The sequence below is a fragment of the Lytechinus pictus genome, unplaced genomic scaffold (assembly GCF_037042905.1).
Source record: "Lytechinus pictus isolate F3 Inbred unplaced genomic scaffold, Lp3.0 scaffold_19, whole genome shotgun sequence".
NCBI classification, from domain to species: domain Eukaryota; kingdom Metazoa; phylum Echinodermata; class Echinoidea; order Temnopleuroida; family Toxopneustidae; genus Lytechinus; species Lytechinus pictus.
The window spans coordinates 8,287,501-8,306,590 of record NW_026974140.1 but is presented as its reverse complement, the minus strand read 5'-3'; the positions used below and the strand labels follow the sequence as shown (position 1 = coordinate 8,306,590).

The 19,090-nt window shown below is 36.5% G+C and overlaps 1 protein-coding gene across 4 annotated transcripts in view; it reads right to left on the bottom strand.

Moving 5' to 3' along the window:
* Nucleotides 1–649: 649 nt before the first annotated feature.
* Nucleotides 650–19,090, bottom strand: part of LOC129260707 (von Willebrand factor A domain-containing protein 3B-like) — a 60,481-nt gene continuing 42,040 nt past the window's right edge. For 3 of the 4 annotated variants that reach the window (XM_064114461.1, XM_064114460.1, XM_064114463.1), the window contains exons 21-31: nt 18,855–18,989; nt 17,769–17,866; nt 15,969–16,266; nt 15,231–15,338; nt 14,578–14,810; nt 13,911–13,955; nt 11,983–12,209; nt 8,885–9,187; nt 7,873–7,994; nt 6,784–7,042; nt 650–4,975 (exon numbers count right to left, since the gene is read on the bottom strand). In XM_064114461.1, coding sequence (XP_063970531.1) covers nt 4,737–4,975; nt 6,784–7,042; nt 7,873–7,994; nt 8,885–9,187; nt 11,983–12,209; nt 13,911–13,955; nt 14,578–14,810; nt 15,231–15,338; nt 15,969–16,266; nt 17,769–17,866; nt 18,855–18,989 — 2,067 coding nt within the window. In that variant the 3' untranslated portion in view covers nt 650–4,736. The remainder of the gene's footprint in view (nt 4,976–6,783; nt 7,043–7,872; nt 7,995–8,884; nt 9,188–11,982; nt 12,210–13,910; nt 13,956–14,577; nt 14,811–15,230; nt 15,339–15,968; nt 16,267–17,768; nt 17,867–18,854; nt 18,990–19,090) is intronic. The other variant, XM_064114462.1, reaches the window with a different exon arrangement.

Here is a 19,090-nt window from a genome sequence, read left to right as displayed (position 1 = left end):
CCAGGCTTCAATATGATTCAAAGTATTAAAAACAGGGTAATATTAGAAGCTACCATACAATTATGATGGTAACCAGATATGTTCGAAGCCTTTTTTTTTATTTCTTGATTTCATATACATGGCTGTCAGTGATCAGTCAGGGAGATGGATCCTAGACCTATGATAAAATATTGAGCACAGTGGAATCAATGGAGCTCCTTGCATGCAAGATGTACAAAATAAAATCAAATCAACGCCCAAGTCTCTGTATGTACATGTATAAATAAAAAAATATGTGCAAAAGCCAAGGATTTTGGAAGAAATCATGCAATTGCTGAAAGATTGGAAAAACAAGCATGGAATTTGAGGAAGTTATCAGCTCTTTTTCAAAGCAATTATATCATTGTTCCACATGATTGTGCTTATCTGTGTGGGTGACCTTTAGTGTAATTGTTTTTCAGCATAGATTTTGTGATTTAACAAAGTCTATTAATTTAACTATACCGGATAAATATGTACAATGATATAGTGACAATGGCCAGTATTCTAAAGTCAGGTTTAACTTAGACAACGGTCTAACTGTATGCTAAAATTATGGGAGCCAAAAATTCAAAAATTCTGTTTATATCGTATATTTCTTATGTTTATTATTTTGTTTCCTTTTGCTTTCGTAATGAAGAAAAATACTTCAGTTATCATTCCCAGACAATTATGAACAATTTGAGTGTCAAATAAGTTAATAAATTGGATGTGTACTGTTAGGGATTTGTTCCCCAGTTGGCTATCCATAGTTAAACCACAACTTTAAACCAAGGTTTAATTTAAACCTGAGTTCAGACTACGGGCCAATTAGGATTGGATTTACAGATTTTCTCATAGAATCTGTGTTTACTGCCATTTATTTCATTTATCTTTAATTTTGAAGTTAGGGAGGAGTGGATTGTACCCTTCTCCAGCACCTTAATCAGTACACTATGGATTAAACACTTTCAAACCTATTCAAATTAAGTGTCATCATTTCTAAATGAATGTTAATACAGCTCCTGTCATCTCTAAAGAAGTAAACAAAACTTGATTGAGGATTAATTTATCAGGAATGATATTTCAATTATTAATCTAGCATTGTTTATGAGGTGTAAAATGACACTGACAGAACAATAGGGTCGTTGACCTGTCGAGTCAACCAGGTAACCTGGGATTGCAAATATTCTTTTAAAAAATGTCATAACACAAATTCTTCAGAATTACGATAGAATCCGTATTCTGAAAATGCTATTATTCTTTCTTGTAACTTTCACTGAGCACGGATGGTGTCAGAGTTATTAAACGAGTTAATGCTAATGGCTTTTGCCTCAGGCATCTATGCTTGCAAATAACAAGCACTCATGATTTCTTGGCAGTCAGTTATTAAAGATAAACATAAATAGTTATTAAAGATAACTTATACCATAAATACTGAAGTCATGTGACCTCCTGACTAAAACAACACCTATTCTTAGCCCTAAATTAGGCATCTGGGAATGTTTATTATGGGCAATTACCCAAACACAATGAGGAATTAGCCATACAGGTTTTATAAACAACATTTACAAGACTGAATGAGGTACAAAATAATACATATATCCAAATAAAGAAAGTTGATCTTTCTTTTATGAATATCTCCTTCGTTTACCCTGGTGAAAAATAAATGTCATAAATGCAAGACAATCTGCTGGAACAGATGTCCCCCAAAATAACATTCACAGACAAACAAGAACTGGAGCAAATGAAGATTGGCAAAGCTGGTTTGCTAATGATGTTTGCCACGTCTGGTTAGGTGAGTTTTATTTTAGTTCTAATAACAAGCTCTTCCAACAGAACACCTTAGAGGCGTACCTAGATAATTTGTAATGTTTTTGGGAGGTGGGCTTTAATTGTCGATGTTGGTTTTTTAAGTAATAATGCAACATTTTGATGCAAGAAGGCATCATGAATGTTGGAAAAGGTGTTCTCATTTAATATTTACTGAGCAAAATGAGAGAATCTTCAAAGACACCGTAATCAAAGCTCTTATCACACAGGTAATAGACATAGAAATGGGGTTCCGGCCCCTTCCAGCAAATCAACACTCCGGCCTGCATAAACGTGTCCACTGATGCACTAAATAGATTCACAACTCCGAGGTACACGCAGGATGAACATCTAAAGAGCTATAAACCTGTCCGGGACTGGTAACTTCACGCTAAGTCAGAAGCGTGTCTTCATATCTGGACAACACATCAGTAGTAGTCAGTCAAGAATTCAGCTGGAACTGTCCCACAATTATTCATTACTAATTAGATGCAATTTGAGCGGGCGGGCAGGCTGGTGCGTAAAGAAGAGGAAACTTGATCCGGCGCAATATTGGAGTTATTTTTTCAGATAAAATATGAAAAATGATAGACATGAAAAGAAATTAAAAAAATTGAAATGAAGAGAAGTTTTAAAAAATGGAGGACTGGTATAGCATCAAGACTCTGAACCATGAGATTCAAGATGAATCATTTGGAAAGATGTTCAATCTTCCCTTATTTTCCGTTTTAACCTTTACCTATACTGGAACCAAGTTATCTCTGAACGAAGCCAGTGGGAATGACAGAATTCGGTCGTCAACTCCTTAACCTTAGTTGTCCATGGGAACAATGGGCACAATGCCATTTAGTCTGGTCAACAGCGAAAAAATGTATATAAATTCTTATTCAGGGCAAACCTGATCTTGATCACTGATTATTACAAGAAAAATTGTGCTTAAAAACCCATCTAAAGCTTTTGGTAAAGGCTCCATCGCGTGAATTCTACTGAAGTATCATCCAACATTCTTATGTTACTGCATTGTAGACGAGTTAGAGTAGTTTTAGCTGTTAATATGTTGTAAAAATGATAATTCTCATAATATGGATAGCTCTAGGACCACTGATCTCTCAGAATTTGAGCACTTATCATGCACCTGCAGTGATTGGTTATCAGGAAGTTTCAGATAAAGATTACATGCACATCTTGAAATTTTCAGCAAACAAATGCCATGCTGTGAAGTGGTTTTACTGTATATCAAACATGAAGAACAATACGCAGATATTTTATTTTGACCTGGGACCCCATCAAAATAACTGTGCAAGTTAAATATTACAACATTCATCCTATGAAACACACTACTATTTCATATAATCTACACCATAACATAACATGAATATGATCAAAGACACCATTTTAAGGGATTTATCAAAATTTAAATGAGGCTTGAAGATAAATCACTAATGAATTAGATATTGTACAAACTATAATTCTCATTAGTTTTAATACTTGTTGTGAAGGGTACATGTATATAATTCTACATGTAACGTTGGATGGATGGAAGATAATAAAGAGTATAAAAAAAGAAATACATGATTAAAGATCTACAAGAAGATGATCAAATCATTTGAAGAAAAGTGACAAGAGGACCAAGACAAGTACAAACAGGTAAATCTGTAGCCAATGCATTAGACTGTCACTTAATCATAACCTTTTTCAGATTTAGCCAACAGAGGGCAGCATTCCTGAACAAAATGCACATGGCAGAGATGTATCTTGGTAAATGATGAATCTTGGGGATGATTCAGTGATTAACAGCTAAATTCAATTTTATGAGGGATGAAATAGATTTCTTTCAAAAAAGATCTATCCATCTGCAGATCTTGTTAATCATAGGTGTTAGTGATTCACCCCCCCCCCCCCTCCTTTCATTTCTGGATTTCAGAGTAAAAAAAAGCACATGAAAAGCAGGTTTCTTATTGAAATTTTATATATTTTTTTACTAACTCACCACATTAATTCATACGATCTTAGTAAACATTGGTGTGATTGTATGTCATTACACTCACTGTGTAAATGTCGCTCTCATTCCATGGCTAACGAAATTTCTCTCTCTTTCAGTCATTCAAACATATTAAAAAATATTTTCACACCGAAATATCTCCAAAAATATTTAAGTCCCTCTCACTGCATTTTTTTCAATCTTCTGTCACTTATTTCTATTTATTAAAAAAAAAAGAAAACTTGTGGACACATAGTTAACAAGAAAGTATATAGTATTTCCATTTATTTCAATGTAGAATAAAAGAGTACTGTTGATCAAATGCACTGCTCATGGGCACAAGTGCTGTGGCCGAGATCGAATCCCAGAGTTTTAAATGTCTAGTCAGACACCTTAAACCACTCGACCATGGCTCACTCATTCCACTCACGCATCACAACGCTGGTTTTTTTTCCTGATATATTCCTCCCAATATCAGTACAAAATCACTTTTTAACATGTAGTTACACACCATCTCTTCTTCTTGCAATGCCCAATTTCTTAATCAGCCTCTATTCATCTCTCTCCTTCACTCAATGTCTATCTCCTCTCACTTTTTCTTTCCACCTCCCTCCACCCCATTTCCTTCTCTATTCACACTCATGGTTTCTCTCATCCGAGCACGGATCCAGCCGGATTGGACAGAATACCATTTCAGGAGCCATACTGCTTTTGCACAAAAGTCGGCCTCTCAAAACTATTGTGTTTTATCACGCTAGATCCGGGCCTGCTCTCGTCCGGTCTCTTTAAACTTACAGCACATCTAATTGTTTATCAGCCTTATTTCATTTGTAAGTCCATAATTCCATCACTCTGATGGGTTCTCCACAAATGTCCATCAATGTTTTTGTTTGTTTCTCTACTTTTATTAAACTCAGGTAAACTTCCTCTTTGATAATGAAATCACTTACCTTGACCCATCACAGAACTCTACCGTGAGTTTGTTTCCTTTGACCCCCGTGACCTTTCCGGGGAGGTAGCTCATGAGGGCTTCGCTGATCATGGCCAAGACGTAGTCGCCTAGCGCCATCTTCTGGCGACGGGTGAAGGAGCCAAAGATATGACGGCTGTTCTGGAGAGAGACGGTCTCGTCTGCCCATTCTACCTCAAACATTGGGCTCCGCTGGATCCTTGATTTGATCACACCTGTGGGTAACATAAATAGATAACATAAAAGGGGTAAGATAACAAGTGGAGCGCCTCTGGCAGTCTCTCCTGCATCACGCGATTCAATATAGCAGCAGTGATGACTTTGAAAACTACTATAATATAATTATTCACAAAAACACAATTCATATAATGATACAATACTATGTTCAATTACAATGAATGACAGTTGACCTTGATCATGCGACCTAAGACTTGTCAGTGATACTTGATTACCCCTAGCTACATCCACATTTTATAAACGATATCTATAAACTTTGGAATAATAATAATTTCCTCCAAAATACCCCCAACATGGTGAAAGTTCATTGACCTTAAATGACATTTGACCTTGGTCATGTGACCTGAAACTCGCACAAGATGTTCAGTGATACTTGATTACTCTTATGTCCAAGTTTGATGAATCAGATCCATAAACTTTCAAAGTTATGATGGTAATTCAACAAATACCCCCAACTTTGTCAAAGTTCATTGACACTAAATGACCTTTGACCTTGATCATGTGACTTGAAACTCAGTCAGGATGTTTAGTAATACTTGATCACCCTTATGGCCAAGTTTTATGAACTAGGTCTATATACTTTCGAAGTTATGACGAAATTTCAAAAACTTAACCTTAGGTTAAGATTTTTATGTTGATTCCCCCAACATGGTCTAAGTTCATTGACCCTAAATGACCTTTGACCTTGGTCATGTGACCTGAAACTCAGGCAGGATGTTTAGTAATACTTGATTAACCTAATGTCCAAGTTTCATGAACTAGGTCTATATACTTTCTAAGTTATGCTGTCATTTCAAGAACTTAACCTTCGGTTAAGATTTGATGTTGATGCCGCCGTCGCAAAAGCGGCGCCTATAGTCTCACTCTGCTATGCAGGTGAGACAAAAAGGACTTTTAAACACAAGGTCTGGGGTTTGGGAAGACATTTATCTACATTTGCCACTCTCCACCCAGGTGAAGTAAATGGGTACCCGGTAGGAAGAAATTCCTTGAATGCTCGAGTGCACGAACAGAGTAGCCGTGCTTCAGCCGGGGTAATGCTGCACTTAGAAACATAGTATTATGTATGTAAATGTTGCACATTATTATCATTGTTGTTGTTGTTGTTATTATTATCAATGATTATGTTGTGATCGATATTTACAATCGATTCTATTTGTACATGGTTTGCCTCGGATTAATGTTATGCTTAAAAACAATAATAATGATAATACCCAGACCCTTAACATTGTGCATATTATACCTTTCAAATAGGTATGAATGCACATCAGGAAAAAATTAATAAAAAAGAAAAGGTAAAAGAAGGTTGCTGGAAATGCTATCATACTATCAGTCAAATAAATATGTTTTCAATGCAGATTTGAATTTGTCAAGTGTATCAATTCATATAAACTTGTGTGGGATATCATTCCAGAGTAATCGATTATACCATTGATCATATCTTTTATGTTACAGGGGCCTGGGGGAGAAACATAAAGAGATAAATGGCAATTGCACCAAATGTTTAGTAGATGAACTGGGGCCCATAACACAAAGCTTAGCAATGATCATAGAACACTTCTTTATGATTGATTGCGTTGACTGCAATGTACAATCAATCATGAAAATCAAGCGTACGATTAATCGTTAACCTTTGTTTTACGGGACCCTGGTTGTAGGATTAGATCATGATGGATGAGACCAAATGGAAAGTAGACAAAGTGGATTTGGGCCAAGTGGAATTTATGGGGCACCTACCCCTTGCCCCGTATAAAAGCCACTGGGTTCATCCTAGAGACTAACTTACCCAGGTAATATCGACCGTCCTCTTCCTTCCTGGCGACCACGGGGTGCCCCACCCATCCATCCTCTTTCTTTAATACATCCTCCACCACCCGTTTGTGAAGGGCGGGGTCCAGGGGATACAGGTGCTCCGATGGTACCTCGGCCAGCACCCCGTTGTAGAACCGGACCTGGTACCAGAGGTCTGGTAGCACCCTCTGTACGGTGGCAGGGGCGAAGCTTAGAGGGCAGTCAGGGTGCCGCCCAATGACAGTGTCACTGATCTATGGGATAGAGCAATGGAATAAAAAAATGTTGAAATTGTGATGATCGGGGCATGTCAAAGTGACAGGCATGTCAAAGTGACAGGCGTTATCAATGATTGCTTTGCACTCAATGGTAGTTAGAAAGAACAATCCATACTAGTTATCTATTAACAAATTTGAAATACACCATAAATATCTAAACACCAAAACAAACTCAAAATGACTGTAGATGCCACATATTTCATGCGGAAGGGAAAACATTTTCATGTTTTAGGTCCTAATAACATAAAACATAGTATGGGCTCATTGAGCTTAGTGCTTCAAGTCAAAACAACCAAGTAAAGCAAGTAAACAAATGAGCTTATAAATTAAAACAGAATCTAAATTAAACAGTTAAGAATGTTCCCGGGGGGGGGGGGGGGGTGTCACTACAATTGAAAAATGGACAGCATTGACAAAAATCTTCCTGAAAAAAGTACTCCAAACATGGATTCAAGGGAAAATATCCCAGATTAGCACACTCTAAACAGAGATTTCATTTGATAATGATATTCGGCATTTTTTACACTATTCGCATTCCGCGCCTATTGCGAAAAACACAGTCTATGCAGGAATCAACAAGCGATCAGCGAAGTGAACATTTCGATAAAAAAGTTTTTTTTGTGTGCATGGGGGTCTTACTAACATTCAATGGCTGGACTTGGAGCGACGACTGGAGGCAACTTCTGAAAGTACTAAACCTACGCTGTGGGCTTCGAGCCTGATTAGGCTTACAGTCGGTGCAAACTACATTCTCTTTTCGCATTTTAGGCCATCATGATTTCGGGGGCTTTTAAGAATTGTCTTACCTGCAAAGGTTGGTTCGCTACATGTTTCTCTCGCAAGAGGAGTTTCTCAGGAACCTTCAAGACCGTACTGTTGTCATCGACAATGTAGTATTCCCCATCATCAGCTTGAGATTCAATGGTACCTTAAAAAAGAACAATATCAAAACAAACATAAGTTTACAGATGTCTATTGCATTACATTCAACAATGGCACCTTCTAAGAGATCAAAATCAAAACAAACATATATGTTTTACAGATGTCTATTGCATTCTATTCAACATTACTTCCATCACATGGTAATTTTCAAGTGTCTACACGTTTATTGACAATGTAGAGGGTTGAAACCCCCCCCCCTCCCGGCACCAATTTTTATCAACATTAACTTGTACCAAGAATTTTTTTAACGCAGCAAAATGCCAGAAAATTAGAGTCACTCTGTATATTTGTGGGGTGGGGGGGTTAATTTGAATTAAAAAAAGAAATGAATGTCTACAGGTTTTACTCGGGTCAGTTGATTTTCAAACAAAGTTCTTCTTTATGCATTCATGTTGAGTAGGCGGGTGAGGCAAATTCAACTAGTTGGTTTCTCCATCAACCCTTGGTCCATCTTTTGTCTGTCTCGGAGCTTGTTATTAATCACTGTGGTTCATTTAATGTTTTGCCTCTTTTCTTTATATTCTTAACATTTATTCTTCTTTTGTGTTTGGTTTTTGTATTGTTACCTTATTAATCTATTACAAATATTCTGAATCTTGATGATTTATACTAAAAACATAAATAAACAAGGTGGTTCGGGAACCACAAGTCTTGCCTGATTTCGCGATCAATAAAATATGCAATAGGATCTTTTGACCCCTAGATGACCTTTGACCTTATCATCCTCATGAACACAAATGCGATATTGCCCAAGGATCATCTGTCCCAGGTGTCAACACAATTGATGCAGAAATGGAGAAATGAGAACAAGTTGAACAAAAACTTGACCTTTTGACCCCTAGATGACCTTTGACCCCATCATGCCTTAAATAGTACCTTGAATGAACCATCCAGTATTTGGTGAATAGGCTATGACGTCATCTTCTCCCTTTTCCTCCTTGACCTCCTGTTTATCATGACGCTCCTCCTCCTCCTCCTCTTCCTCCTTCTCACCATCACCATCATCATCATCATTTGGCCCTCTACCGGTATCAACCGCATCTTCACCGCTGCCGCTACCATCCTCCAACCGACCGGTCTCGTCCTTGATGCTACTGTTCTCGGACGGGATTTCAACAGGATCATCGACGCTCGCTTCTTCTCTATCACTGTACTCAATGACAGGCTTGGTGCTGAGCTCTGAGATGAAGTAAAAAAAAAATGGGAAAGGAAAACCGGTCATTACATAACAAAATATAATTTTAGTAAAGGGTATACACCTACAAGGGGTAGGATAGGGTACATGAACTTGGCAATATCATCCGGTCCTTCCTCTATTCTCTCCAACAAAAATTTGGGAGGATTTAGTTTCTTTTAATGATAAGGCATTTATTCATATTTGCAAGAACTTCAGAGAAGAGAAGTTCTCTAATATTGCTTATGGTCTAGCAAACATATGCCTCAATTCTTTCCAGTGTATCCAATATACTAAGATCGCCTGCAAACCTGTCTTTATTCAATATTAATGTGTAAACAAGAAATAAATACCCTGGGGTGGTATTCTGAAAATTGTCTTAACTTTTCTTGTAACTCAGCAAGATAACAGCTCGCTAAAATTCTCTTAAATTGGTATTCTGAAAATTGTCTTATCTCTGTAAGGACCTCCCCTATTCTATCTCTGACACGCCTAATATTTTATCATCAACCATCATTAAACTTTTTATATGTTTCGGTCAACCAATATAAGCGTCCCTTCTAAAAAAATAATTAAGTGCATTGTTGACATGCGGCGTAATTTCCTTTGTGCCATTGACGCTCATGCTTCTATGCTACTGTGCTAAAATACTCATGGCTTTTTTCAGAGTCATATTTTCTCTGAAAAGATTTATCATCTCAAATGCCAATTTTCAATTGCTGAAAAGTCTACCAATCTGTCATTATAACGTCTTTGGAATGTCTCCTTTTGTAAAACATGATGTTCTTGCGGGATGCAGCAAGAAATTATTATTGTTGACCGAGAAATATTGCATTCAACATTAAGTTACAATAACCCCCTACCTCTTGTAAATTTTCTTGTATTCTGCAAGGAAGTTAACAGAACGCAAAGATAAGAGAATTTTCAGAATACCTTTTATCTTGATAATTATGTTATCTTGCGCACACACACAGATATATGCGCCGTTTTTAACTTTACGCATCATTGTAACTCTGACGTCATAAGCGCTTAGTGAAAGTTACAAGAAAAGATACAAGAGTTTTCAGAATACAGATTTTATTTAACCCAAGAATATCTCTCTTAAGACAATTTTCAGAATACGGCCCCTGGTTTTTTTTTTTATTGAAGACAATACGAAAATACAAAGTAGAGATAACTTTACAATTCATTCGCACTTGAACAACAATTAACCACCTTATTAGAAGTGTTACATGACAGCAAACTCTGACCTCACAAATTATCAGTAATAAAACACAGACAAGTCCAACAGTTCAAATGAAGTCTTTGCATGACATGAAATTCTCCCAATGTTTCTGGTCACTAGGTATGAGTAAACATAGCAAACATCAAACCAGATTTACAATCTAATAACACAAACCATGTTATCCTCCATTGCCTCTCTTTACAAACTAATAAACTTGGGGGTAATTTATAATCCTTACATTGGACAAATCTTTGCAAAGGCAGATGGCGTCCATCTTCTCCGGAGGAGTAAACAAAATCTGACATGTTTCTAAACATGAATTCCACCGTCATTCCAGTGCACATGAGGTACATTTCATAAAACAAATGGTCAGTGATTGACAGTTGTTATAAGCTACTGAAATTCTTGCATCTGATTGGCTCAGAGCAAATTTCTCAGTGAAAACATGATTCTTTGTGAAATACTCTCTGGGTCTGGAAAATGTTTTCAAAGGAATGCATTATCAATTTATGATATCATTCACAATTTACTTCAACGCAATCAAGCAGTGCGCTCTATGTTTGGAAGGTTCATTAATTCGATGAAATCAGGATTAATTGGATAAGCAAATGGGGTTATTTCAAATGGATCAGTGGGAAGAATGTTTTGTGAAACATTTTCACTGACATATTTGCTCTGAGGGATTCAGATACGTACCAAGACTGATCTATCCATCCATCCATCCATTTATTTATTTTTTTATTTAAGTAGTTACTTTATGTATTTACTTGTTCCTTTATTCATTCATCTCATTAATTTCATTTATGTATCTAATTACTTTTATTTTTATATATTTTTTTATTTATCTATTCATTTATTCATTTATTTATTCATTCATTCATTCATTCATTTTGAATTTAGCATTTTTTTAAATTGGGTATACCTATCAGTAGTAAAATACTATTACATTTGGGTCGCTGTATAACACAAAACAAAACTAAATACAAGCAAAAAGTGGACATGCAGAAATATGTTGCAGTGGCCATTTGTGACAAGTTGGTCGTAATTGGGATCGCTTTTAGACTAATAGCAATATTAACGTTCATGTTGATTCCAAATACCTTTATGAATTAGGTCTTAAAAGCAATTGCTCTTATTCTATAATATGATTTGAACTTTCAGATAGATATTTGACACTAAAAAAGGAATTGTGAATCAACATCATTGTCATCATCATCATCAACATCATCATCAACATCATCATCTTCATCATCCCCATCATCAACTTAAGAACCAACATCAACATAATTATCATCACCACTGTCATCATTATCATCAACACCATCATCATCATCACCATCTTCATCATCATCATCATCATCGTAACCATCATCACCATCACCATCATCATCATCATCACCATCATCATCATCGTCACCACCATCATCATCGTCACCACCATCATCATCATCATCATCACCATCAGCATCATCATCATCATCATCATCATCGTCACCACCATCACCGTCATCATCAACATCATCATCACCATCATCATCGTCATCATCATCATCATCATCTGCTTTTGGTTCTCACCTTTACTCTGTATCCCGCTGTCTCCCATCGTCTCAGATCGTCTCTTCATGTCTGCAATCTCCTGTTCCAGGGCCTCCTTCTGTGTCTGTACTCCAGACAGCTGCTCCTTAGTCTCCCGCCTCTCCAGCTCCATCTGATCTAACCTCTCCAGGAGCTCCTGGTATCTGTTTGCCAGGGTCTGATTCTCCGTCTCCTTGGATCCATGAGCCTGCTGTATGCTGCTGAGCCTACAAAATGTCAAGGGTCAAATGTCAAAGGTCAAAGAGTATGATCGATGGTTGCCTACCTTTCCATGAGGGACCAATCATATTTCTATTTCACAGACCAGTACCCAATATTTGTTTCACAATAAATCTTGCAGCCAGTGGCAAGTTAAGATATAGTTATAAGCTACTGAAATGACACATTCTGATTGGTTTAGATCAATTTGAAAAATAAAACCCTAGCAATTACATGTAGCATTTACAATGAATGGCAGGTGTTATAAGCCAGGGCCCTGGACCAAAAGAGAACGCCCCCCCCCCCCTTTATCCACAATATATCAAGGTTGAAATTTTCAAAGGTCTTAGAAAAAAAGAAAAAAAACGGACCTGATAAAGCATCCTGGAAAGAGTAATATTTGAGTGCTAAAAAATATGACGATGATAGAAGTTTAGATATTAAACCTTTTCATCGGCGCAGAAATGCAGATTAATGTAATGACAAAGGCCATGACAAACTTAGGAAAGAAGAAAACAGAAAGCAGTGTCATACGTAGCACTTCTTGATTTCATTTCTTTAAGATATTACCAGATAATGCTTGTTATTAAAATTTGGCCCTGCCAATCAAAATCTATTGGAAAATCAAAACAAAAAGCTGTTCACTGATTCCATGATCATTCTTAAACAAAATGCCTAATTGACAATGATGATTGCTGAAGAGCAAATCATATGTCTTTTATTGTGTAATCAAATCAATAGAAGTGAAATCATACAAATTTTAAAAAAATTCATTGGGTTCATAGTAATATGAACAAGAAACAAATAGAATCTAAATTCACTAAATTGACTGATTCTGCAAGCTATAGGACAGCAATGATTAAAATTTAGGGACACATGTATTTTGCAATATTCAGAGAATTCCTGACAAGATTCCACACTAGTGCAAAAACAACAAAAAATTGTAATCCAAACATGCCAGTGCCATTACAGTCAGATAAAAAAGTTTTGAACCAAATACTTCTATCCCAACAAACTGCAGCAAATTGCTTTCCGCCACACTTGCAACTGCATTGCATAATCATTTGAATCATCAAAGAAAGGTCTTCTAAAGAAAACGCATATTTCCCACAAGACACACTGTAAAAACGCCGGTGTTAATTTAACACCAGCCTGGTATCTATATCAGTCCACACTAGAGAGGTGTTCAAACAACACCAATTAAGAATCAAACCGATATTGGTTTAACACTAATTGGTGTTGCTTAAATGCGAATTGGTGTTAGCCTAACGGTGTTGACCAATATAAATACAGTGCAGGTGTGATTGCAGTTGGAAAACACTCCATTCATCAGAAAGGACGCAAATGTTGGTCCCGTGTATAGGAGAGTCACAACCTGTGCACGTTAAAACAAATACACTATTCGTCAAAGAGTAGGGTGTTCACCCAGTGTATTGTACCTGCCAGTCCCGGCAAAATTTAGGTCAAGTCAATCTTGACGTTCATATGCCATAATAATCAATATAATGATTGTGGGCATTAATGAAAAGACAAGACAAAGCTCATAAAGATTTATTTTACTTGATTTGCACTATATAAATATAATTTGCTTATTAATATATTCATCACAAGCTTTTGCTTCAGTGCTCCATACACATAACATAAAGTAGCATAAATGTGATGTGACTTGGCTTGTCAATAACACTGTTTTTGTTGTTGTTTTTCCTCACCTTTGGAATATGTTTTCACCCTCTGAATCCAACTTTGGAAGATTTCTTTTGAGTAAATTACCACAAAAATATGAATTCAATTTTTTGAACAAATATACTACATACATGTACCTGTAGATATAAGTATCATGCAACACAAAAATAACACAACTACAAACTTGATTAGCCATCACTTGATCAACAATTCTTCTTTCATGTCCATCATCTATGAAGACGAGAGATTGTTATGAATGTCACATACTTGGCAAATTATACAATCTTCTTATTTCCTGGGCCACATTGCATAATAGTTACTATTACGGTAACTCTGCCATCCAAATGTAACTTCCCTGAAATCCTTGATTTTGATTGGCTGCTGAGCATGGTTACCATGGTAGTTACCATTGGATGGTAACGATACTATGATAGTAACTTTTATGACACAGGACACAGGCATCAGGGTTTTTTTTCATAAAACTTGGTAAAATATAAAATTTCCAATAACCGCTACAAGCTACTGAAATCCTTCCATTTGATTGGCTGATTGTAACCTATGAAAATAAAATGGAACCTAGCTCTTGTGTGCTACATTGCTCGTTGGAGGAGGACATGATTTTATGTTTGATTGCATGTAGTCATTACATTTGGATACTTTGCTTCTTTGTGCTACCAAGTCCAGCTGATTTACCTGTCAGTGAGGTCTTTATGCGTCGATTCTAGCTGGTTGTGTTGACCCTCAAGGACATTGTGCTTGTTGAGCAATGCTTCCGCCCTCTTCCTAAGCCTCTGGTAGCGGCCTTGGATGTGGTCGTATTTCTCCTTCAGGCCGGTGTGTTCGTCCAGCAGGGCCTCGTGTCTCTGGACCACCTTCTGGAACTCTTCCGTCTGTCTCTTCTGGTCTTGGAGATCCTCCTGCATTGCCTGACGAAGCAGAAAGAAAGAGTTGGTGTGATATAGTGCACACGACGCAGGTTCTAAAATGTACTAATATGAAAAAAATATTCCTCTGCACTTGAGCAAAACAGCTACTTACAATCTTGACAATTTGCTCTATCAGGAACTGCTTTGCCTTAAAATACAAACACTAATCAAATGACTATTCTTCAACCCTAGATTTAACGCTATACCCTTCACAATAAAACCCTATTACAACCCTAATTCTAACCCTGAATCTTCAATGATATAAATCCCAGAGCAAATTGTCGCAGGAGCCAATGTTGTGTCCTGGACAATGCGCATAGCTACATTTTCGGGCAAATAAGGAAGTTACAGACGAGAAACTACAGCTATAAAGTAGCAAGATTTTCCTAGTCAATAGAATATTAAATATATTTCTCTTACCTTTTGATTGCTGACGTATTCTTCATGCTGCGACGTAAGCTGCTCCTGCAAGTCCACCAATCTCTCCTTGATTTCTGATGATATCACGCTAGGCTCATCTTTAGCAATCTGAATAAAATGAATGCATATCAAACACTAATTATATATCTGGTTAATGTAAATTGCTCATCGGTCTACTCCAGCTTCATCTAAATTATGTTTGGTCTCTTCCTACATGGCCAAATCCTAGTATGTCTATAAGCAATTCATCTTCTTTATGTTTGGTCTCCTCGCACATGGTCTAATTCTATTCTTTTTGCAATCGGTTTTGTCTACTTACCATTTTGTCTTACAGACATTTGGTCCATTCAACACTTTAACAATATGTAGTTACGCTACATCTATTTTGTCTAATATGCACTCTAGTCTGTCTCGCATCATAATCTCTATGATTAGATGAAGCAAAATAATAAATAGATGGAGAGGAAATTGGGAGTTACTTGAGGGAGATTAGACTGAAAGAGTATTAGACAAAGGGTAGTGGATGCCAAATGGGTTTTACTTGAGTGTATTAAAGATCATCTGAGAAATACCAGTAAACCAAATGCATTTAGACCAACTGAAGAGAAAATGTTGCCGAAGGGTTTCACCCCGCCCCTGCCTGAAAAAACATGAACTAAAAATAAATAAAAAGTAAAGTTTTACTACACTAAATCCTACTAAAATTACAGATAATATAAAAAAAACAAATTGATGTACCTCTTTGTCACTCTCTGAGTCATGATCACGGCCACCATCTTCTTCAGATTTGTAACTATGATCACTGTGATGTGACGATCGGCTGGAATCAGACTCAGAATGACTATCCTCGGACTTCTCGTCTTCTATTTCTTTTTCTTCACCAGAATCCTCCTTTGATTTTTCTTCCGCCTCCTCTTCGCTGCTCTTTTCATCACGTTCCGCCTCTTCTCTTTCTTTTTCCTCCAACTTTAATTTGTTCTTTCTGGCGGCTAGGCGTTTGAGCTTATCGATGGTGACAATGCTGTCTCTGTCATCCCTGGGTCATAAAGAAATCATATCGATGATTATTATAGTAGCAGTATTTATAATCAGAACCAAAATATTGATAACGTGCTGCACTGACTGACCTACTTTTCCTGAAGCTAAGCGCTCAGCGGAACGCGCATTTGTGCCTGCGCTCGAGAGATTGCACGATCTGTGTCAATGATCTGTGACGTCAATGATAAAATAGTGCACCATTCCATCACTGACGTCACAGAATAGCAATTTTTCTTCAGTGGGCGTTTCATTTTCAACATCATTGCAAAATACTAAGAATATGTTTGGTCACATGATACTATTTAAACCAATCAGCATACATTATTTGATTTATGTAGGATATAAAACATACTATTCTAATAAACAGAAAATGTTTCAAGGTAATCAAACCTCATACTCATCCTGTAAAACATAAACAGTTTATACACCTTGGATATGATGTAAATTTGAAGAATGTAGTTACCTAAGATTACAAAATTCATGTGGTGCAGTGTGAATTCACTTGCATTCACAATGTACCACATACCTTTGTAATCTTATGTAACTACATTCTTAAATTTCTGTTCATAAAACTGTTATATTCTATTCACTATTTTCGTCTTAAAGTTGATATTGTTATTTTAGTAATTACTGAAAAACAATAAATACTAAGAATAATATAAATAACAATATCAAACATTAACGATAAATATTATAAAACTGATGAATATTATGAAAATAACAACCAAAACAAAGGCATCATGTAGCATGTTTAATCACTATTACAATTTCAAATATAAGACAAATGAATTAACTTCACCATAAATGATTCTCTACTCCACCTAATCAACTTCTGAAATTGTCAAATAATGAACTACGACATTGTCATTCATGAATGTATATATATGATCCAGGATTGAAGTTGATCCCTTAAACAGTTACCCAATTATCAAGAGAATTTTATCAGGTAGTACGACCTTTGGCCTCATGAGCGCCAAATCTAATCAAATCATCATCCCTCCAGTATGCATACATGAACCAAGATTAAAGATGATCCCTAAAACGGTTCTTTCTTGAGAATGAGATATTTCAATGTATATAATGACTAATGTGTCCATTGACATTGATATCCCCAATACTTATCAGATCATTGTCACTCCTACATGAAAACATGGATTAAGATTTAAGTTAATCTGCCAAACGGTTCTTTAGTAATCATGAGAATGCAAACAGGACGATTGGAAGAACCAAAAACAAAGTGCCTCTGACAACCACCTATAGTGGGCGGGGCAATAAAAGTAACTAAACTTTCAAACAAACGTCGGAAGAATGTATGATTTCATTGATCAGGAGAGAAATTAGATTCTTGTTCCCATTTCATAACACTTGTTATAATAACAAATTTACAATAATAATAAAAACTACTGAAAATTCAATTTGATTGGCTGATAGTAAAATTGATTTAGAAATTCTGCACTTGTTAATATAACAAGTCTTTATAAAAAGGGATCCTGGACTTACTTTGACATGTATGGTCCTTGTACATCCATGATAAAGCGAACCATCGAGTTGTATTCTTGCTTGGAGATCTTCAGCAATGCATTCCTCAAGACACTCATCTGTTGAAGAAATATTTAAAATGATTTATTTTCAACAATGTTTTTAAACTCTGTGGCCTGTTTTCTAAACTCAGGTTTGAATTAAACCCTGGTTTAAAGTTGTGGTTGAACTATGGAGAGCCAATCGGGGCACACATCACTAACCGTACACATCCAATTATTAACCCATTTGAGACTCAAATTGTTCATAATTGTCTTGGAATGATAATTGAAGTATTTATAAGTATTTTTCCTCATTATGAAAGCAAAAGGACACAAAATAGTATGCATAAGAAATATACAATAGAGACAGAAATTTTGAATCTTTGGCTTCCCATAATTTTAGCACAGACTTAGACTATGGTCTGAGTTAAACCTGACTTCAGAATACGGACCTGTGTATTCTAATCCACTTCAAAAAGGGTGTTTTGGAAGGGTGTACTCAGAAAATTGTAGGATAAGAGGAAAAGGAAGAGAAAGAAAAAGAGATGAAGAGGAAGAAGAATGGGAGCAGAATAGGAAGGAGAAAAGAGGAAAAAGAACAAGAATAGGAAGAGGAAGAGGAAGAGGAGGAGGAAGAGGGAGAAGAAAAGGAAGGAGAAGAAGAAAAGAAGAGGGAGAGGATGAAGACTAGGGCCTCGTCTTACAACTATGGAAAGCCAGCAACATCCATGTCTAAAATGTGTATTTGTTCAACATATTTTCCAGATATGATGTATATTCATACAGTCATCTTTTTTTTTCTGAAAATTTAGTGCGCTTCTCTTTGTTTATAAAGGACATTGTGCTAATTTCCTTTAGAAAAAAAGAACTATGACATTGACGGATTTCCATATAGTTGAGGTTGATCGGATCAATCCTAACTCTTTGTAAGACGGGGGCCTGGACAGGGAAGAAGAGGAAAATAAAGATGAAGGAGAACAAAAAGAAGAAGAAGAGCGCAAGAGAGAGGAAGTGGGTGACATTTTAAGAGAATTATCCAAGTTGCTATTTAGAATTTTGTTCGTACCTTATCAGCATTGTAAGTGACAATGGTATAGAACTTGGACTGCCTTGTCTCATCTTGCGGTCCAACCATGATCATACCGGGTACCCAGACCTCATCGTCTGCACTGTCAAGCCTCATCAACACACAATCTCCCGTCTGAAGATAAAACACAAAAATATGATGAGCATCTACTACGACCACTCCTTACCACCTGGCGCGGATCCAGCCAGATTAGACACAACAGTATTGAGAGGCAA